The sequence below is a fragment of the Olea europaea genome, chromosome 16, assembly GCF_002742605.1.
Source record: "Olea europaea var. sylvestris chromosome 16, O_europaea_v1, whole genome shotgun sequence".
NCBI lineage: Eukaryota > Viridiplantae > Streptophyta > Magnoliopsida > Lamiales > Oleaceae > Olea > Olea europaea.
Window position 1 is genome coordinate 12647239 of NC_036252.1, and position 22771 is coordinate 12670009.

At 32.4% G+C, this 22771-nt stretch overlaps 2 protein-coding genes across 2 annotated transcripts; one reads left to right on the forward strand and one right to left on the reverse strand.

Moving 5' to 3' along the window:
• The first annotated feature begins 102 nt into the window (after positions 1–102).
• On the forward strand, positions 103–4324 carry LOC111412153 (ras-related protein RABA1d-like). Its single transcript, XM_023042943.1, has 2 exons — positions 103–527; positions 3597–4324. The coding sequence occupies exons 1-2, from the start codon at positions 307–309 to the stop codon at positions 4030–4032; spliced, it is 657 nt and encodes a 218-aa protein (XP_022898711.1). The 5' UTR covers positions 103–306; the 3' UTR covers positions 4033–4324.
• Positions 4325–7700: 3376 nt separating this feature from the next.
• Positions 7701–9250, reverse strand: LOC111412156 (probable WRKY transcription factor 65). Its single transcript, XM_023042945.1, has 3 exons — positions 8983–9250; positions 8622–8774; positions 7701–8518 (listed from the first exon to the last, which is right to left on the reverse strand). The coding sequence occupies exons 1-3, from the start codon at positions 9120–9122 to the stop codon at positions 7948–7950; spliced, it is 864 nt and encodes a 287-aa protein (XP_022898713.1). The 5' UTR covers positions 9123–9250; the 3' UTR covers positions 7701–7947.
• Positions 9251–22771: the final 13521 nt, after the last annotated feature.

Below are 22771 nucleotides of genomic sequence, written 5' to 3' on the forward strand. Positions count from 1 at the left end.
AGCTCGAGCCACGAGCCTCGTAGGCATTAGGGCACAAGCTGACTTCGTGGGCAATAGGGTCGAGTGCTCGACCCTGTCCCTGTGGGCAATAGGGTCGAGAGCCAACCAATCAAAAATCCTTGAAACCGAAAGAAATAAAAATTAAAAATCCTTCACCCTTTTCGCAAATGACAGTAAAAAGGAAATCTAACAAGTAACAAATCTCCACCAAATCCTACAATTTGAAAGAAAGAGGGTTTTCTGAACTTGATTCCTACACCTAGAAAATAAAAAAAGTTCAACCAGTGTTGAAATTTGAGAAGAGAGATGTCAGGGTACAGAGCAGAAGATGACTATGATTACCTCTTCAAGGTGGTTCTTATAGGGGATTCGGGTGTTGGCAAGTCCAACTTGCTTTCAAGATTCACTAGGGATGAGTTCAGTCTTGAGTCCAAATCCACCATTGGTGTTGAGTTTGCCACCAGAAGCTTGAATGTTGATGGAAAGGTCATCAAGGCTCAGATTTGGGACACTGCTGGCCAAGAAAGGTAACCATTGAAGTAATTATTTAAAATGTTCTGATCTGCCCTTTTGCAGCTTTATTTACCTACATTGTTTAGCTTCTTGGTGTATGTTATGATAAATTAGATAGCGGAGATCTTTGTTTTCGAGAATCGATAAAATTTGATCTGGGTTCTGTGTATGCGCCTCCAATTTATGTGTTTTAAAAGTATATAGTGAACTTCGATGGTTCCGGATGGCTGTTTTATGTAAAGAAAAGAATGAGTTGCAGAGTATGTGGCGTATTTGAAGAGATCTGATATGAGAGAGAACGAGATTTCAAATTTAATCTGATAAAGAAGTTTGAACTTGATTTAAAAGGTGGATCATGCTTTGTACATTCGATAGTCTTGGTTTGAGTGTTAGTTTGTTGTTTGAACTGATAGATCTTAGTTTCTTTACTGATTCTCATGTGTTGCGTTTCTCCATTTAGTCAAATCATGTGCTTGTTGGTTTTAGATTGTATATAGAACTTACTGAGGAGGTTGTTCGCTCTTAAGCGATCTGTGTGATGGAGTTATTTACTTATTGATGCTTATTTTATGTGCAATTCATTAGGAGTGAAGACAATCCTTCTAGTGCATTCACTCCTAGTGCTAACAGTTTGAATGTAATTGTATTTGCAGTTGAAATCAAACACCAGAATTTTCTGCAAGTTAAATATATGAGTACAGAATCCATCTACATAGATCTTCCTTTAAATTATTGTCTAGTTTTGAAAATTATTGACTCAAAAATATATATAATACAGACGCTACTATAATAATAGAAACCACAAAAACTGTTTTTGAAACTCTATCTTAAAATATGGGAGTTATTGAATGAAAGAAGTAAGTTTCTATCCAAGAAACTATACGACTACCATGTATCACTTAGGATGAACTTCCTAGAAGATACCTGTTTTGTTATTATCATTTTTAACAAGGTTTGAGGGGAGATAAATCTGGCCTACGGAAATGGAGTTGCCACAGGGAGCAATTCAGAACTTTACTCTTGAGAGTTCTTGGAACTTTGGTGTTAAGATTAAGAGGTCATCAGTATATTGTGACCACCATTGTATCCTCAAATAGTTCAAGGGAATAATACAACTTCCAATCAGGTAAAATCACTCACTGCAGTATTAGATTGAAGTGATGAGGACATGAAAAAGTTTGTATGCGAAAATAGTTCAAGGGAATATTGCAACTTCCAATTAGGTAAAGTTACTCACGGTGATATTACTTTGAAGTGGCGAGGACATGAAAATTTTACATCCTCAAATAATTCAAGGGAATATTACAACATCCAATTAGGTATAATTACTAACAGTGATATTGGATTGAAATGGTAATAACAGGAAAGAGAAAAAAAGGGTTCTCTGAGTGTAATGTAAGTTGAGTAGATTATCTCTGTTAGTATTATTCTTCTGTAGCTATATCATATATTGATATATGAGTGTTTAGTTGAGAATAGTAGCAAACGGAGATTTTTAGGGTATTGGGATATAAGAATCCTCTCTATTCACATATATGGTACATGTTGCTTCTTTTCTCCTGCACAGAGGTTAGTTGATCAAACTATTTTGATCTCATTTATTCTATTTTCCTATTCTTTATATGCTTTGTAGTGTGGTTGGTTGAATGTTTCAATGATTCCTAGGATTCGCCTAAACTTATATACAAATACGTAGAGTGGATGCCTGGTGGCCACCAGAGTGATGCAGGACAACTTCAGAAAAACTTTCAGAAAGCACCGTACAAATGATTGCTGTGGTTGGACATTTGTGTAGATTGAGTGGCTAGTCAGTTTGGTAATTGTTTATTGATGACTTTATGAGGTCTTTAGAAGAAGAACAAGAGAGGAGATTTATAGTTTGCATGGCCTAATACTTGATCCGAAAATTTCTATAACAAATTCATTAGGTTGAAGGTTCCCTATCCACTATTCTCCAATATATTGTAATCATTTTACTGTAAAAGATGAGAGCAGTGCTTTGCCCAAATTCCTGAAATTGAATATCAAGTTCTTGTGCTGATCAACTCTATAAAAATGAAGAGAGAGTTATATTTAGACCCCTGAAAGACTTGTCATACAATATTAATGGATAGGAGTATTAAGTAGGTCGCTTTAAAATCTTTAGCCAATAAGGAATTTTCATGGAAAGCTAAGAGTCTTCCTAACCAAGTTTTTCTATGAATAAATGAGAGGTTTTTGTGCCTAAATATTTTATATACTAAGAAAGCATTCAGCAAAGAACCTGCAGAATCTTGCAATTCTTTATTAATTGTTCTGATATACTTTTTTGGAAAGAATTTTTATTTTTATTTATATTTATTTATTTAATTTTTATCTGCCTCAACATTTGAAGAATAAGAGAGTATATTCTAGCGTAAGATCTCTTAGTTGCAATTTCATCCAATGATAGATGATGATTTGAAGACAAAACTCATTAAGCTTGCCTTCATCTCCAAGTGCTATTGGATAAAGTGTGCTTAGGCTTTGTGCTACGCAATTATCCCCAGGGGACCTTTTAGACCTTTATGCATTATCTATAATTTATGATGTCTTGTTGTCACATATTGCTGTGGTTGTTCACCAGCAATGGCAATGACAAGCCAGAGATGGAGGCCCTTGATCACGATGACAGCCTTCTTTTTCCTTTTTCTTTTAGCTGTTTCAAAAACATAACCTTATAGCTTACTATCACTGGGTTGTCATGAACTTCTTATGTCTAATTCACATGGGTGTGCCATTACAATCCTGCCACAGTCATCATACTTGCACTCTTGGCTTGCATTTCTAGTTCAAACTAGTCAAAGTCTCCAAGCATTGATTTTGAACATTTTATAGGAAAAATTTTATTGGAGAACTTTTCTTTTTTAGGGAAATAATGTAGTTTTTTTGAAGAGATGCTTGGGATGTTAATGACAATAACCTTTGATATTAATTTGATCAACAGAGACTTCCTTTGTAGTTATTATGGTGACAGTAAATACATTGAGGCCTTGCTGAATTTTCCATCACTAGTTTGGGGTTTTCTACAATTTTTAATAGCTTGGATCCTTTTTGGTTTCTAGGTATCGTGCCATTACCAGTGCATACTACCGTGGTGCAGTTGGTGCTTTGCTTGTTTACGATGTAACGAGGAACCCCACATTTGAAAATGTTGGAAGGTGGTTAAGAGAGTTGAGGGATCACACTGATCCCAATATAGTTGTCATGCTCGTTGGGAACAAGTCTGATCTCCGACATCTGGTGGCAGTCTCGACTGAGGATGGAAAGTCATTTGCTGAGAAGGAGTCACTCTACTTCATGGAAACTTCTGCACTGGAAGCAACTAATGTGGAAAATGCTTTTGCTGAGGTTCTTACTCAGATATACTGTATTGTGAGCAAGAAGACAATGGAAACAGGCGAGAATGGAGCTGCATCGAACATTCCTTCAAAGGGTGAGAAAATCGACGTCAGTAAAGATTTATCCGCTATGAAGAGCGGCGGTTGCTGTTCGACATAAATCATGTCTTCATGTACACCAAAATTTTCTTGCAGAAGAAGATGACTGGAAGAAATGTTTTCTTCTATATCAAGAGTCCTGGGAAATGTTACTTTTGCAGGCAAAGAGTTGTTAGAAACCGCAGGTTTTATTTCTATTGCTTTCAATATAGATGGAATTCTGGTTCAGAAGTTGTGGAATTCTTCAATATTATTAACCTTTTGAAACATGTGGTGCATTGGAATCAAAATGGGTTAATATTTGATATTAGTGTTAAAATACAGACCAAGTGATGTGCTTTGCAACTACCTCAGTCAAGTCTCATTGGTCCTTGAAGCATAAATTTATGTACCAAATGAAATGGATAAGCAAGGACTTGTAAATTGTAGTTGATAATCGACCATGACATGAATTTAAACCACAAAAAATTTAGAGTAATGTTATTTATCATTGTTGCCTGCATAGGTGATAAATACATGGTATTAAATGATTTATTTATTGAAATGTGAAACTACATAAGTTATTTAATTGAACACATAAAATATAGCCACCAAAATTGATGCTAAATAGTATTATTCAAATATTTATAGATTGTATTAAATAAAATAATGCTATTTAACATCGTTGAATATCAATTAGGTGTCAGCACATTATTGGTCTTATTAAATGGGTCATAATTTTTTGGATTTAATTGAACCTTTAATTTAATGATACAAATATTGTCACCTAAATTGATATTATACATCAATTGTGCTAAATAATATTAATTGAATATTAATGAAAGGTCATGTGGGGTCCCTTATTAAGGCATCTCCTTACCTACTTGTATTAAGTTAGACCCTACTTGAAAGAGCAATCTAAAATGAGAAAGTGGGTTCGCTTAGACCGTAGATGATAATAATCAACGATTTAAAAATGCTTTAATAATATATGTTATTTTTAATTGTGATTATAATAATTAGTCTATTATAGGATTAGTAGAGATCATGTGCATCGACCATGGTGTTAGGGTTTTCATGTGGAATGACAAGATTAAACGAATACTCCTATCAATGTTTGAAAGTCAAAAGTTTTGTTAAGATTGACCTTTCTAGTATGGGGCGTGCTACTTGGACAATCCCCTATCCAAACACGTCGCCCCCCTAATTGGACAAGGGATTGTCCAAAAGGAAAAACTCTTCCGGCATAGATAGCAGAATTACTTGTTTACTTATTTTCTCTCTCTCTCCGACTAGTTAGTTTATTATAATTTTATTGTGAGTGAAAATGGATTAGCTTTTTGCATGAAAAGGGTAAAAAATATAATTTAATTAGTAAGATTGGATCGGGCTTGGCTCTTTCTTCTCTTCGAGTAATAATAAAATCTTCTCTCTTCTTTTAAAGTGAGAAAAGTTTAGGATAATTCTATATTAGATGAGTAGTTATATGGGGTCCCTTGTCAAGTGGGAGAAAAAAATGACTTTTTTTTTTGTTTTTTTTAAGGAAATTAGGAAATGCCAGTTTACATATGAAATATCAGTTGTATCTATTTTTGACAAAAAAATTATATGCTATTTGATGGATACAAATCTTAGTTTTTAAGAGAAAATTCATTTGATGAAGCAGTTGTTAGTACGCTAGACAAATCAAGACATTTCTAACTACTTGAAGAAGTAATACAATTTGACTAATCAAAATATTTTCAACCATCTATGTAGGAAGTTAAACTGTCTTTATTAGTCGAATTCCTACGAAAAGACAGTTGATTTTTTTTTTAATTAATTGAATAGTTTTTCGATATAGTTAGAACTATCTAGCATACAATCCATCTAGCAAAATGAATTGTGTCTTGGAAGCTTTCAAAAGTTATCTCAAAAGTTGCGCACCTGCCCAATAATTATTAGATTTTATGAAAAATTGAACATTAAGAGCATTTTCAATAATTTTAGGGAAAATTGCAATAACAATCCCTAATCTTTTCATTTTTTGCAGACTTTACCTTAACTTTCATTTTGTGTCAGTAAAGGTTCCTAACATTTGATAAATATGCACTTGAGATTCATCTTTATGGAAATCGTCCAAAACACCATCAGTTGATTGAAAAAATTTCTTGAATTATCTGCTACCACGATAGTTTTATTGATGTTGATACCTTTTTTGACCGTGTTATTGGACGGTATTTTGGATGATTTTATTAGTTGCAAAAAATGAAAAGGTTAGGGACCGTTGCTGCAATTTTTTCATAATTTTATTTAAAAGTAATCTTTTTTGCTAATTTCCAAAAAAGCGTCCATTGTCTAAAATTGACAAGTTGCAAAGCCCTTTATTGGTATTCCTAGTTATATTTATACCACGATTTTTGTTAACAGTAGCACATTTTAATATTAATGAAGGTCTTCATTCTCACACTTACTTTTTAATCTTACCTTTTCATATTTAATTTTCAATTAATTAGTACATATTGTATGTAATGACGATTTGTGCACATTTATTCTGCTAACATTGGAAAATTCTTTTGTTGTTGAACTTTCGTATGGCTGTTTATCTTATTTAAAAATATGAGGAATAAGTAACTTTTTTTTATTTTTTTAATTCATTTAGGGTATGTTTGATTGGCATATAAAATATTTGTTTTTGATAAAAATAAAAACCTACATCTTTTCGAAGAAAATATTTTCTTCAAAAACAAGGAAAATAAGACATATTATCAATAGTTGAAAAAATATTTTTTGTGGAAATAAATGATAATCAAACACTTCAAAAGTTGGAATTCAGGTGAAACTTGTCATTTTCCTTGGAAATTTTTCCAATCAAACACAACATTAACGAAATTTTTCTCATTATTAGGGACAAAATATATTAATTAATGAAGATTGTGGATAAAAATACAAAAAGAAAAAGAAAAAAAGAAAAATGTGACACATAAATGTAAAAATTAATAAAAGTTAAGGATCATCATTATAAATAAAATGTCTTGTAAATTTCAAAATATTAATTATTTATCTAACATGGCAAAAATAATTCATTTTCAAATTTAATTAAAAGGATTATATATTTAATTAGCCCCTTTTTGTATCACTTTTTCTCAAAACCTTTTTTTTTTCATACTTATTCTCAACTACACATTTTCAAAATAAAATATTTTACACGTAAATTCAAGATTATTTCATGATTTTTAACTGCACATTCTTTAAAAAATTATTATTTAAAAAGTCATTTTCTCCCAAAAACTCTTTAGAAATCATTTTCTCCCAAAAACTCTTTAGAAAGGAGACAAACATATGCTTATATATACGAGTAATGTCGTTTGTACTCAGGCGTTTACACGATCGGTTATCCGACCCCACCACCCCCTCACATGGGCGAGGTCCTACGTTGGGGCCCACATGTGGGACCTGACCCCCATTTGAAGGGGAAGGTGAGACTAGGTAACCAGGCGTGTAAACGTCCAGGTACGAATAGCGTAGTCCTATATATACATATGTGTTTACATTGATGACAATAATATGTTTCTTAAAACTCGCCCTATGTTGTTGATTTTGACATGAAAATAGATGAAAGGTAGGTACATTTTTTATTTATTCATTTATTATTATTATTATTATTTTAATTAATTAATTAATTATTATTATTATTATTTTTTTTTGGTGAACAAGGATGACTGATTTGCCGGGGAGGATCTTCAGTATAATTATAAATTTTTAACAATATATTTCAAATGTAATATTTCGAAAAGTTACCTCTAACCGACGGCTTTGGTGCTAATTACAATGAGATTATGACATAATGCAAATAAATTAACATTTTATTCCCTAACCACTACGCTAAGATATTTTAAGAAAAATAACATAAAAAATACTTTTTCTTTCTGGGTTATCTCACGCCGCACGATACGCCTATCTCGTTGAAATTAAAATATTTTGCTAAGAAAAGACAAATATGACGTATTGGCTGATCTCACCCGGTGGTTGCAAGGCTGCGCCGCCTGTGCGCCACCTCTCTCTGCACCATCTCACGGCGGAACACGGTTGAACACTCCGGCAATTCATCAAGATCAGCAAAAAGTGATTCATCTTCTTCTCGCATTGTGAAGATCATAGACATATCGGAATCAGTATTATCTCTGTCTTCAGTTAAAATCGGGTTCTCTAGCATGGTGCAAGAAGTAGGGTAAAAATCTGGGAACCATCCAAACTCACTGCCGTTAATTAAGGACCCTTCATCAAGATTGGAAAATTTATCTTCAGAATTGATTTCAGCTTCACTGGAAGCAATTATGGGCTCTTTCTGCTCTTGATCTTGATCTTGATCTTCTTCTTCTTCAGAAATCGAAGGTGTAGTATGTGTCGTTGTCATGGCGGCGGCGGCGGCGGCGTTACGGCGGTGGATGTGATGATTCCTAGAAGCCGGACACTGGTGGTTGTGTTCATAAGAATATGTTACCACCAACATATTAGGGTCCTGTCTACTCCTTTCCAATTGTTTTCTTGCGGGACAACCTTTTGAGCTACTACACCTGTAATATCCTCTGCATAATCAAACGAAATTCATAAAAAAATTTCATCCCACAAAAGATTTATCAAATATTACTAAAAAATTGGGGGACATTAAATTGGAAATTAATTAATTACCTAGGATAGGGTGAACCTTTGATGGGCTTTTGGCCGTATTTTCTCCATGCCCAAGAATCAGAAGGTGGATTACTCATATGATCGCCCTTAAGCCTTGATCCTTCAACATCTTTGATTGCCACCGACACCACTCTTTTTCGAATGGCTCGCCTACTGTAAAATTACCCCCAAAGACACCTATCACTCATGCATGTATAGAATCAAACCCTAAAATATTCTTGGAACATAAATGAAATCCCTCTCACAAACACACAAATATAGAGCCATATATCGTGTTGGCATGTTTGGTGAATTAGACAGTACTTGACAGTATTAAAAACGGGGAGAAAGACTATTACTATGTATCGAATTAGTTACAAACCTTCTCTTTGGAGACGAAGTGAAAGTCATCTTGGTATCGTTACACATGGTGGAGGTGGGCGAATCTCCACTGTTTTCAGGCGAATTTTCGACATCTTCTACCTCGCTTACAAACTGGTTGTTGATGAATCTACTTCCCATGAACTTGGCCCAGATTAAGTGATTACACCACTGATGAATTAAAGTGACCTCTTGGGGAAGATTTGAGTGCGTGTCTGTGTGTATGGGGGAGAGAGAGAGAGAGACAGTTTGATGAGAACAAGAAAAGGAGAAGGTGGTAAAAGATTGGGTAGATTTTAATAGGGGTCCGAATGGTGACAGATGGGCAATGTATAGTTTTTGAAGGACGTGAAAGCAAATGAGAAAGCAAATACAAAACTTGGATTATTATATTAGAATGTGAAAGTGACCCTAATTAATGGGGGGGAGAGAGAGAGAGAGAGAGAGAGAGAGAGAAAGTTTGATGAGAACAAGAAAAGGAGAAGGTGGTAAAAGATTGGGTAGATTTTAATAGGGGTCCGAATGGTGACAGATGGGCAATGTATAGTTTTTGAAGGACGTAAAAGCAAATGAGAAAGCAAATACAAAACTTGGATTATTATATTAGAATGTGAAAGTGACCCTAATTAATGCTGGTTTGTGTGTTATTATTAGTTTAATCTAGTGATTTATGACCATTTCCCTTTAACTCTTTTGGATATTTCATCCAATTGCTTATATTAATCTTGTTCTTATCAACATTCTTAATCAAGGAAATTTATCTTAGGCAGCGTTTGATTGCAAGTATGAAATTTATATGAAAAGAAAATATAATCTAGACAATTCATTGCCTAGAACTTATTATATGTAAATTGTCAATTAAATGTGTTAGATTGATTTAATTTTCAACCTAGAAAATATTATACTTGTTTGATTTTTATTGGTAGGCAGATGAAAGAGAGAATGACAGAGTGAATTCCCTTAAAAATAAAATCATACTTTCCTTAAAAAAATATTTTCCTTGATTTTGAGGAAAATATGGTCAAGTGACCTAAAGTGGGAAAATGTTTTCTACAGAAAGATGTTAGTCAAATTGCACAGAAGTAGAAATTTAGGTGGAAAAACACATTTTTCATACAAAATATTGGCAATCAAACACACCCTGAATGGTTAGGCATATATATTTATATTTTTTGCAGATGGAAAAAACTTAAGAATGGAATCAAACATATGTGAAATAATTCTTGTCTTAATGGTTTAATTTAATTTACACATCAATTGTATCAAAGCTTAGGCCATATAATAATAATAAATCGAAAATGATGTTTGATGGTCGGAACAAAAGATAAAAAGATGATTTTACTATAAAATGTCATACATCAATTAAAAAAAAAAAAAAACCACATACTCTGTTTGTGAAATAAATCGACTTTTAGTTCAATTTTTATTCCTTGCCTAGCATAAAAAGGTTCAAAATTATTATTATTATTATTATTATTATTATTATTATTATTATTATTATTATTATTATTATTGTGCAGGCCTTTGGAGGATGAATCATGCTTGTTGTACAATGATTTTTACAATAAGTTTGACAACATGCTGCGCGACAGATTATCATTGGACAGTTTTAAAAATACTTTATCTTTCTCATCAATACTTTTTTGACACCTACACCATTGTCAAACATGTTATACAAATCTATTGTACAAATGACTTATTTCTTGGGGGATCCAGCCTACTTGTCTTGGAATCTAAATTCTACATGGCGCTAATTATTTAATTTATTTTTAATCTGTCTAATTCAAGTTCATAAAAAATTACAAGAAGATGAATAAATTTTTTATATATTTATTTTTACTTTTGCATGTTTATTTTATTTCAAAATGAGCCTGTGAAGAGCGAGCCAGGTATAAGCACGATTTATTTAATATTCACTGTTTAACATAACAGGATTAAAATTGCTTTTTTCATGTAATAGTAAAGAGCTGTCGAGTTCCTATGCCGTATTATTTCTTTCGGCTTCATCCCCAAATCACCAAACAATCTAATCATATATTTTTAATCAAGAAGTCAAAATATATAACATTATCATTTTTAATCAAGAACCAAACTGATCAAACATTGAAAATGGTAATGAACTTTAGAACATCAAATCGAATTACTTGTTTGGTTCGAATTAAAATCTGATTTTAATCTAAGTCAAAGTCAAACAATTAGGCCCTGTTTGAGCTCCATTTTTACTTCATTAAAATGAAAAATATGACCGTTATCAATCACATCAAGCCACCATTTTTGAATTTCTATCTCTTGTATGGAATCCATAACGACTCTATTTTTCATTCTCATTCTACGAATAATGTAGCTCAAACAGGTTTTTAATATTAATCACATCTTTTATGGATCTCACAACTTTTTAACCATACATTTCAAATTTTTTTATAACAATCTATTAAAAAACCTAATTTTAATTTTCACTAAACACCCTCGTATCGATTTCCCAGAGCTTATTCGTTGTAGTTCTGCGCTGTAAAAAGAATAAAAACATGGGGAGATTGAAATGATTCTAGAAAGCTCTTAGTCTAATATAACTATTCAAATTGAATCAACTACCCAATTACGTTAATACAGTAAAACTAAGCCCTGTTTGTCTACTATTAAAGTAGGATAATAAGTTTTGGAATAATGAATTTTTGAAGAATCTATAATTAAAAAATAAGAAAAAAATTTGGAATTACGTGCAAAGTATTTTATTATGAGAATATAAAAATGAGTTTAAAAAATGCCTTTATATATAAAAATAGTACATAAGAGATTACACAAAATGATTTGGATGAAAAAGAATGAATGAAAAAGTTGATTGTATTGATAATTGGTAAATAATAGAGTGATATATGACATTATGTAGACAATTATGTAAAATTTAATGTACATATGGCAAGGTTATGCAATCACTAAAAAGAAATATGTACAGCTTAATTGTAAATTCATTTACAAATTAACATTTTCTTACCCAAGACACAACAATCGATAATATTGAATGCATAATCTGGAATAGGGATAGTAAAAAAATATGTCACACCCGATACATGTGGGTCCCGTCTTGAATGGGACGAGGATTACCCAATTAATCGGGTAACGGGTAGGGGACAAGGCAGGGGATTCCACCTTGGGGTAGGCCTTTGGGGGATCCAGCCTACTTGTCTTGAAATCTAAATTCTGCGGGCGCTGATTATTTAATTTATTTTTAATCTGTCTAATTCAAGTTCTTAAGAAATTACAAGAAGATGAATAAATTTTTTATATATTTATTTTTTATTTTTGCATGTTTATTTTATTTCAAAAGCAGCCTGTGAAGAGCGAGCTAAGAATAAGCACGATTTATTTAATATTTACTGTTTAACATAACAAGATTAAAATTGCTTTTTCCAATGTAATAGTAAAGAGCTGTAGACTTCCTATGCCGTATTATTTCTTTCGGTTTCATCCCCAAATCAATAAACAATCTAATCATATATTTTTAATCAAATTTTTAATTAAGAAGTCAAAATATATAACATTATCTTGTTTATATTCTATATGTTCTCTAATTTATAGAGATCATAGTAGCATATAAAGTTTTTTTTATATCCAAGTATCCCATCTTCTACCAGACTAAATCCTGGACCTCCAAAATCCATGTCCCTAGAACCTTGGAGGGCGTAAATCGCGGGTTATGCCTTAATTGGATCACAGGTTCCCCCCATTGACTGTACACTTCTGCGCACAAGAGACCCTCCTCCACAGTGATTGCTCCATACCAAATTTTTTGCCGCAATTTAGCAAATAAAGTTATTCAAAAGCCAACAGGAGGACTAAGCCTTTGTTTGGTTTAATTAAAAATTAATTTTTAGTATATTTTGATAAAAGTTAAAGTAATGTGTGGTTGAAAAATTATGAGGTTTATTAATGTAGTTAAAATTAATTATTGATTTTAACTTAAATTTTAATCAACTTTTGTAGTTAAACAAACTGATCAAACTTTGAAAAAGGAAATGAACTTTAGAAAATCAAATCGTTACATTGTATCGATTTTTCGGAGCTTATTCGTTGTAGTTCAGCTGGTGTAAAAAGAATAAATACATGAGGAGATTGAAATGATTCTAGAAAGCACTTAGTCTAATATAACTATTCAAATTGAATCAACTACCCAATTACGTTAATACGGTCAAACTAAGCCCGGTTTTTCTATCATTAAAGTAGGAAAATGAGTTTTGAAATAGTGAATCTTTGAAGAATGTGTGGTTAAAAAATAAGAAAATTCTTTTTGAATTACGTGTAAAATATTTTATTGTGAGAATGAAAAAATGTGTTTATGCTCTTGTACATAAAAATGGTATATAATAGATTACATAAAATGATATAGATGAAAAAAATTGATTGTATTTAAAATTGACGAATGATAGAATGACATATGACATTATGTAATCAATTACGTAAAGTTTAATGTACATATGGGTCATGCGATCACTCAAAAGAAACGCGTACAACTTAATTGTAAATTCATTTACAAATTCACATTTTCTTGGCACATGTCCGCCCAAGACACAACAATTGATAATATTGAATGCATAATCCAGAATAGGGATGGCAAAAAATTCCGTCATACTCGATACATGCGGGCCCCGTCTTGAATGACAACTAAGATTATCTAAAAAAAAAAGATAAATAATAAAGACATTAATTTACCAAATATATTCGAATAATTAAACTTTTAAAAATACATTAATTAATTAAGGGAGTAGTAAAATGAATTATTAAAAACTTAAAAAAAATAATTAAACAAGTAAGTAACAGAGGCAAACGCCATTCCTCTACTTAAACGGGTAACGGGGCGGGTATGGATAGGAAAATGCTCGGAGAGGCGGGAGGCAAAGGAACCCGCCCCGCTAACATCTCTAATCCGAAATCTCTTTTGGGTTTACTATCTCTAATAATGACATGCCACTTAAAAGTAATTAAATTTAAAAGTCAAATGTCCAATTTATTAGTAGTTTTTGCTAATTAATTGAACCCCTAAAAAATGTTGATAAGGAGGCATGTAACGGCAAGTATTATCCTAATTAATTAATCCCAATTTATTATCCGTTTCCAAATAAGCCCTTAAAAAAAAAAAAAAAAAAAAAGCCATTAGAAGCTTCAATTCAATAAGTTTTTTCTTTAGAAAATGCAAGTTTACATTAGTAGGCAATAAAAACTTCAATAGAACTCAATTCTGCCTTGAAATTTAATATTTTATCAATAATACAAGTGCAAAGAGATAAGATCTTGTGACGTATTTTGCATGTATTAAAAAAAAAAATTAGAGCACACCTCTCTTGTTTGAGTCCGATTTTTGTCAAAAAATGAATTTTTGAATAGTGTATTGATGAGAAATATATGATTAAAAAATAAGAAATTTTTTTGAATTTACGTTTAATATTATTTTATTGAAAAATGTATGATTGAAATCAGGTCCAAACACTTCAAGAATTCATTTTTTTTTTCCAAAAGACGGGGCTCAACTAGTTAATAATTATAATATTAACATGATAACAAATAAAATTTATGTCATAATATTATCATTTTTAATCATGTTATTGTCCATTAAAACGTACAATATGCTTTTATGATTTATTTAATGACGTGAAATAAATCAGAATTTTAATTATGTATCTCGTTTAGCAATGCTTTCTAGGATTTTGATCCTTTAATATATAATTGAGTGTTTTCTACAAAAAATAATTAATGTAATTAACTCAAAATTTATGAAATGATGACCTATGAATTTTTAATCAATTGAAGAGGTCAGTGTTGGCTCTCTGTCCTGAGACGAAAAAAAGAGCTGAAAATTTTCTATTGGATGGTTTGAAACATAAGCTTATGAAATGTGCTTTTACTATATTGTCTGATTATGGGCATGGGATAACTTTGTTAACTCTCTCTCCCTCTCTATCACACACACGAATATTGTCTGCTCCTATTTGATAGCAATTTTTCATCTTAAAAAATTATTTTTTATCATTATTTCATTATTTCAACTGTCATTTTTGACTTCTACACTTACAGATAAGACTTACTTTTCTCATTAATGATAAAAAAATCAATTTTCATAATCAATAATGAACAGACCCTATATTTTAGTCGCACACACGTGCTAATTCCCAACAATTGACTATGTCATGGTCCTATAGTATTTTCTTTCATCAAATGAGTAGGTTATTGGATAAGTTCAAGCATTAGGTTATCAATTTAAGCAAGCCAATGATGGTTTTCACGCAACAAAATAAATCGAGGAAGTATTAATAAATTTTAATAAATAACGAAATATATCTATATCTACACCACAATCCCCACCATACCCCACAACAAACCACCCGTCCCAACCTATCGTTTACTCCATTTTTGATCAGGAAGTCCTATATGGATCCTGATTGCAAACGTCAAATCATTGTTTATGTCGTCAACTCTAATTGGTTTTTTGTATTGTGAGAATATGCCTACAAAAATTTTCCCCTCTTTAGACACTTACATGGGTGTGTCCCATGATGTAATAAAAAATTGTCAAAAAAATCATCCACCAATCCCTATTATGAGTATTCTCTGGCATTTCGGTGAACAATGCTATCAGTACATACAACGCTGTTGTGTATGTTATATTTTTTTAAGGATTCGAACGACTTATTTCTCGATGATACAATTTTGGTTAACTCTAGATTGTTCTCTATTAGTCTCAGTGGTGGCGTCACACTCATCACAGCGATTTATGGATTGGGCGCAGCAGTTGGATTAGGGATGACAATTGGACGGGTCGATCATTTTTACTCCCGCCCTGTCAAGTATTTTTATTATCTTACCCTATATCCATACCCAATTAAAGCGGGACGTGGTGGGTTCGGGATGGGGCCCCTGCCCCATTTATTTTTTCTTTTTATTTTTTATTTATTTTATTTTTTGCTTTTATTTTTTTATGTCTTTAATTAGTAAATATTATTACTTTTTTTACCAATTTGTTAAAAATAATTATGTTCTCTTCAAAACTGATAATAAATCTATTATTTTTGTTTGATTAAAACTTAAATTTGAAATTAACATTAAAAGGGGTGGGTAACAAGGCGGGAACTATGTTTCTCGTACTCGTCCCATATCCGATTCAGGGTAATGACCCTTGCCCCGTACCCGAACCATGTACCTGGTTGGGTAGGTATTCTCGTCCCATTTGGGGGCAGGGTCTCACGGTCGAATGAGTTTTTTTGTCATCCCTAAGTTGGATTTTGAGGTATTCATTTTCTAACGGAGGGCTTTTTTGGGAAATATTATAGTGCGTTTGATTTCTCTTTTTGAGGCAATTTTTAGTTTTTGAAAACACGTTTGGTATGTTATTTTAAAAAATGTGATTTTGAAAGCAAGAAAAATTTTATAATATAAACTTAAAATGATTTTTTGACGTTTTGAGTATTTTCAATAAAAAAAATAAAAAACCTCAAAACAAGGAAAATAAACTTAAAAATTTTCCAAATTAAAATAATTAATAAAATCAAACAAATTTATCCAAATACAAATACCCATCTCCCTCTCCCACTCTCTATCTCTCTCTCTTTCAATACTCCTCCAAAATGTCATAAAGTTATTTCTAATGTTTTTAAATCAAACTCGTTTTCTAATTTTTTATTTTGAGAAATTATTTTTCAAAATGATAAACCAGATACTTTTTCTTTAACATTAAATTAATTCCTCAAAACAGAATGTTACGCCTCATTTTACGAGCCTCGGAACCACTCCGACCTCCCGAAGCCTCTCCGAAGTGATACACCAATTCCTGTCACTGATCTGCCGAAGTGTCCCGTCTCCGACCCCGTTAGAAGATTCGCTGCCAATTTAAGATTTGCTCTGCATATAAGGTTTAAATTGATGTGACGTCCCCCATAAAGCTATTTGATGTGACTTATCAACTTTATGTCAATTCAACTCGGGGGAAACAAACTGTCCGCCCACTCTACAAGCGCGGCTGATTGACGCCTATGAGCAGACGCTTCATACCGTCAGATGTATACACGCGTTCCACATCCCACGGTTCATACCACCTATAAATACCCAAAGATTGCCCAGATGCAAATGTAATGAAACTCTCAATAGATAGCACTCCATAACAAGTTTATATATTCTCCTCCCCCTTTATTGACTGATTGATTTGTGTAGTCCCTGGACACTGTTCCGACCACCCAAACCTGACTTGACCGTCGGAGTGTATACGGCCGCCACCACCATTGGTTCCGGCCGTGTGCGCCTGACAGTTTGTTCATTTCGTAGGGAGGAATACGTGGAGTAGCTACAAGTTGGCCACCTGGAAGAACCATTTTTAGAGGTCAACACAGAAAACAGAAAATGAATTAAAAAATGAAACCAAAAAAATAGAAATGCAAAGCAAATGTACCCTTTGTTTTAAAAGGGGATTGTTGTAGATATTATGATTTGGACGACCGAGGTGGTTGTAGATTTTAGTAGTGAGTTGGAGGCTAACACGAAGACCTTTATTTATTTATTTTTAATTTGCGATGTTCAAAGTTGTTCTGTCTAGAAACATACATATGATTTTGGGGAGAAATGGAGTAAATTATGGGTGATGTGATGGCTGCCGACAGTGGTGGAGAGGTGGGTAAGAAGAAGGGGTTATACTGCTTGGACAGACCCTGTCCAAGACGCAGATAACCCCCCAATATGGGCTGCCACACAAGCCCTGTTTGGATAGTGGTTTGTCCCCACAGCACAACCCAAGAAGAAGAATAGTAATAGTAACAAATTAATTGTGTAATTTTTGACTTATTATGTGGTTGCAACCAATAAATTGTGGATATGATTGTGACATTGTGTATTTGTAGTGAGTCTGACTCATAAATTGTATGACATGCGACTGTAGCTCGTTTAATTTAAATTATATATCCAACATTTTAACAAATGTCATAAATCTAACCCCTTAATTTATTTATTTTTTAATAAATTTATAAATTTTGATTTTTTTTTTTTGAACCTTTGTTGTTGTGAACTTCTTTTGCAAAATGGGAAGTACATTTTGTGTGGGACAATCAATAAGAGGAAATCACATCTAGCTCTACTTTTTAATTCTACTTTTCATTAATCGGGTTTTAAATTTAATCTTTCATAAATAAGGTTAAATTAATTGTTTAACATTAAAAGTTAAATGATATATTAATTGTTATAAAAGTGAAGAAAAGATAAGAGAATAGAGAGAAGTCAATACATTTGTGTGTATTTTATTAAAAACCAAAGCTCTGTATTTATAGGGCAGAATTAGGGATACAATAGTAATTATTTTTAGGGTTGCAGGGGTGTAATTATCATTCACATTTAAACCCTAATGAACCTTCCTTTTACACCACTCCCCCTTGAATGACATATTACAAAATATCTGCCTCATTAAAACATTGTTTAATAAAAACACAATGGGAAAAAAAATCAAACGAAGGAAAAAGAATACAATTATTTTGAAATACTAAAAATAAATGCCGCCTCATTAAAATCTTGCTAAGAAAATTCAATGAGACAAAATCTAAACTAAGGAAAAAGAGTACAGTTACTCCTCATGATGTTGATCACTGAAAATCTTTGAGTCGACGCATTTTAATCTCCTGAACTAATTTCTTGAATGTAGATGTTGACAGTGCTTTTATGAATAAATCGGTTACATTGTCACTTGAGCAAATTTGTTGGATATCGATGTCACCATTCTTTTGAAACTCATGTGTATGAAAGAATTTTGGAGAAATATGTTTCGTCCTATCACATTTGATATAACCTCCTCTGAATTGTGCAACACAAGCTACATTATTTTCATACAAAATTGTTGGACTATCATTTGTTGAAATTAATCAGCATGATGCTTGGATATGATGGGTCATGTTTCTCAACCATACATATTCTTGGCCTACTTCATGGATTGCAATAATTTCAGAATGGTTTGAAAATATAGCTGTCAAGGATTACTTTACAGATCTCCATGATATAGTCGTTCCACCATGTGTAAACACATAACCTATTTGTGATTTAGCTTTATACGGGTCAGATAGATAACCTGCATCTGCATATTCCACTAAAGCAGATCCCGACTTTTGAGAATAAAATAATCCTAAATAAATAGTACCCTTTAGGTAACGAAAAATATGTTTAACACCATTCCAATGTCTTTGAGTTGGTGTAGAGCTATATCTTGCAAGGAGATTTAAAGAAAAAGTTATGTCGGGTCGAGTGCAATTTGCAAGATAAGTTAATGCTCCAATTGCACTAAGATATGGTACTTTAGGACCATGAACTTTTTCTCCATCTTCAAGTGGACGAAATGAATCTTTTTTCACATCAAGTGATCAAACAACTATAGGTGATGCTAGTGGATGTGCATTATCCATGTAAAAATGTTTTAAAACTTTTTCTGTATACGTAGATTAGTGCACAAATAATCCATTTGCGAAATGTTCAATCTGCAATCCAAGAGAAAATTTGGTTTTTCACAAATCCTTCATCTTAAATTCATTTTTCAAATAATCAACAGTTTTGTTGAGCTCTTCAGGAGTTCCAATTAAATTTAAATCATCAACATAAATAGACACAATTGCAAATCCACTATTTGTTTTCTTTATGAAAACACATGGACAGATATTGTTATTTTTATAACCCCCATTCAACAAATATTCGCTCAGGCGATTATACCACATATGTCCGAATTTTTTAAATCCATATAATGATCCTTGTAATTTAATTAAGAACATAGTTTTCGGGCATGTATGGTTTGTTCCTGGTACCTTAAGTCCTTCAGAGAGTTTCATATATATATGTCACTATCAAGTAAACTATTCAAATATGCAATTACTATATCCATAAGGTGCATATCAAGCTTTTGTGATACAGTCAAACTAATTAAGAATCTAAAAGTGATGGTGTCCATTATGGGAGAATATGTTTCCTCGTAATCAATTCCTGATCTTTGTGAGAAACCTTGAGCTACAAGACGAGCTTTATACCTTATAATTTCATTATTTTCATTACCCTTTTGTACAAAAACCTATTTTTATCCAACATGGATCACATCTTTCAGGTGTTCGAACTACAGGTCCAAATACTTTTCGTTTCTCCCAAGAGTTCAATTATGCCTGTATGACTTCTTTCCATTTTGGTTAATCATTTCTATTTTGATAGCCTTTAACTGACTGTGGTTTAAGATTCTCATTTTGTATAATATCAAGAGCCACATTAAATGCGAAAATATTGTCTATAACAACATTATTTCATTCCCATAATTTATGAGACAACATATAATTTATTGAAATCTCATTATTTTCGGACATTTGTGGTTCTTCAAGAACCGTATTTTCAATATTTGATTGATCAATCTTTTCTAATGTGACTTCTTTCAAAATTTTTGGTTAGTTTTTCTCATGTACTTTTCTTTTTCGAGGTACAGAGTCTTTTGAACCAACTAGTCGACCACGCTTCTAGCGTATTTGAGATTCATTTGCTACAACAGATTGTCCTACGGGGACATCAATTTTTGCTGAAATATTTTCTGTTGGAACATATGACTTTGTCACTTTCTTTGTGTCAATAAATACATTAGGTAATTGATTTACAACTATTTGCAAATGAATGATTCTTTCAACCTCTTGCTCACATTAATTGCTGCGGAGATCAAAATGAGATAGAGTTGTTTCATTCCAAGAAATTTCACCTTATTTTTCAGGATGTAGTTTTTTCCCTCCCAAAGTTGGGAAAGTCATTTCATTAAAATGACAATCTACAAAACGTGCAGTAAATAAATCACCCATTAAATGTTCAAGATACCTAATAATTGATGGTGAATCAAAACCCACATAAATTCCAAGTCTTCGTTGGGGACCCATTTAGTACGTTGTGGGGGTGAAATGGGGACTTGGATTGCGCAACCAAAAACTCGTAGGTGAGAAATATCAGGTTCGTGACCAAATGCTAGTTGTAAAGGTGAACATTGATAATATGCAGTTGGTCTAATACAAACCAATGATGCAGCATGAATATGGCATGACCCAAAATAGAAGTTGGGAGTTTTATTTTCATAAGTAATGGTCTGACAATAAATTGTAAGCATTTAATAAACGACTCTGCCAAACCATTTTGTATATGGACATGCGCAACTGAATGTTCAATTGCAATCCCGAATGACATACAATAATCATCGAATGCTTGTGACCTAAATTCACTAGTATTGTCAAGGCGAATAGTTTTAATTGAGTAATCGAAAATTGTGCTCGTAATTTTATAATTTGAGCAAATAGTCTAGCAAATACTACATTCTTAGTGGAGAGTAGGCAAACATGTGACTACCTAGTAGAAGAATCAATTAATATCATAAAATAACGAAATGGTCCACATGGTGGGTGTATTGGCCCACATATATCGCCATGAATTCTTTCCAAGAAAGTTGGATATTCAATATTGACCTTTGTAGTTGAAGGTCTAATCACTAACTTACCTTACGAACAAGTTACATATGGATAATCATTTGGTAAAAAAATCTTCTGATTCTTTAAAATATGTCCATGTGAGTTGTTTATTATTCGACGCATCATTATAGTTTTTGGATGTCCAAATCGATCATGCCAAAATATAAAACTTTTTGGGTCAACGAACTTCTGGTTCGTGACATTATTTGATTCAACCATTTTTATAAATTTATAATACACGTCTGTCTTGACAATCCATCATGAATCTATCAATATAACAAAATAAATATATATTTTTTTAAAAAAACTTGAATTTAAATTCAAAATGATAAGCATAATTAATATTGTGAAATTAACGATGCATAATAAAGTTCAAATTTTTTTGCGAAAAGTAAAAACATATTTAAAACTAAATTTCTAAAATAAAGGGAAATACTAGAAATATAAAAAAAAATAAATAAAAAAAACTAATATCTTCCATCACACCAACCCTAATCAAATGGTCAATATTTCCATGTGGACCAGCAAAGAAATTGGAGACATCCAAATGAATCACATCAATTGGACCATCATAGTGAGCAAAATTTGTCTCCATTTTCCCCTTTCCCTTGATTGATTTTTGGTAGAGATCCACAAGATGTTATGCCGTACGACAGGTACGTGTCCAATGCCCTTTCATTCCACATCTAAAACAACTTTCTTCATGTATCTTTTTAGGTGTGCTACTTTCGCTTCCTTTGTGCCTTTTGAATTTTTTGCCTTATTGTTGATAACTTTGTTGATTATTTCGTTCATGGTTTACTCCGCGTGCACGTCCGCATCCACGTCCATGTCCAAATCCACGTTCACGTCCTTGTCTTGATATTGCATTTGCTTTAGGCAATGATACAGAACCAGTTAGACGTAACCCATGATTTTTCATTGACAGTTCATTATTCTGTTCAGCAACAAGCAGGCAAGATATAAGTTTTGAGTACTTTTTGAAACCACGCTCCCGATATTGCTGCTGCAGGAGCACATTCGAGGTGTGAAAGGTGGAAATTTTTTTTTCCAACATATCTTCATCATTGATTTTTTCTCCACACAATGTTAATTTTGAACATATTGTGAACAATTCAGAATTGTACTCACTAACAGTTATGAACTCTTGCTAACGAAGGTACATCCACTCATAACGAGTTTTGGGAAGGATATAGTCCTTTGATGATCAAATCTTTCGGTTAATTTTTTCCAAAGAACCTGTTGATCATTCTCAGTGAGATATTCAATTTTTAGTCCATCGTGAAAATGATGTCGAAGGAATAT

Coding starts and splice junctions, on each gene's coding strand:
- LOC111412153 (XM_023042943.1), top strand. CDS start 307: ATGTCAGGGTACAGAGCAGAAGATGACTATGATTACCTCTTCAAGGTG. Junction 528..3,596: donor GACACTGCTGGCCAAGAAAG/GTAACCATTGAA, acceptor TTTGGTTTCTAG/GTATCGTGCCATTACCAGTG.
- LOC111412156 (XM_023042945.1), bottom strand. CDS start 9,122: ATGGGAAGTAGATTCATCAACAACCAGTTTGTAAGCGAGGTAGAAGAT. Junction 8,775..8,982: donor ACTTCGTCTCCAAAGAGAAG/GTTTGTAACTAA, acceptor GTAATTTTACAG/TAGGCGAGCCATTCGAAAAA. Junction 8,519..8,621: donor AAAGGTTCACCCTATCCTAG/GTAATTAATTAA, acceptor TTGATTATGCAG/AGGATATTACAGGTGTAGTA.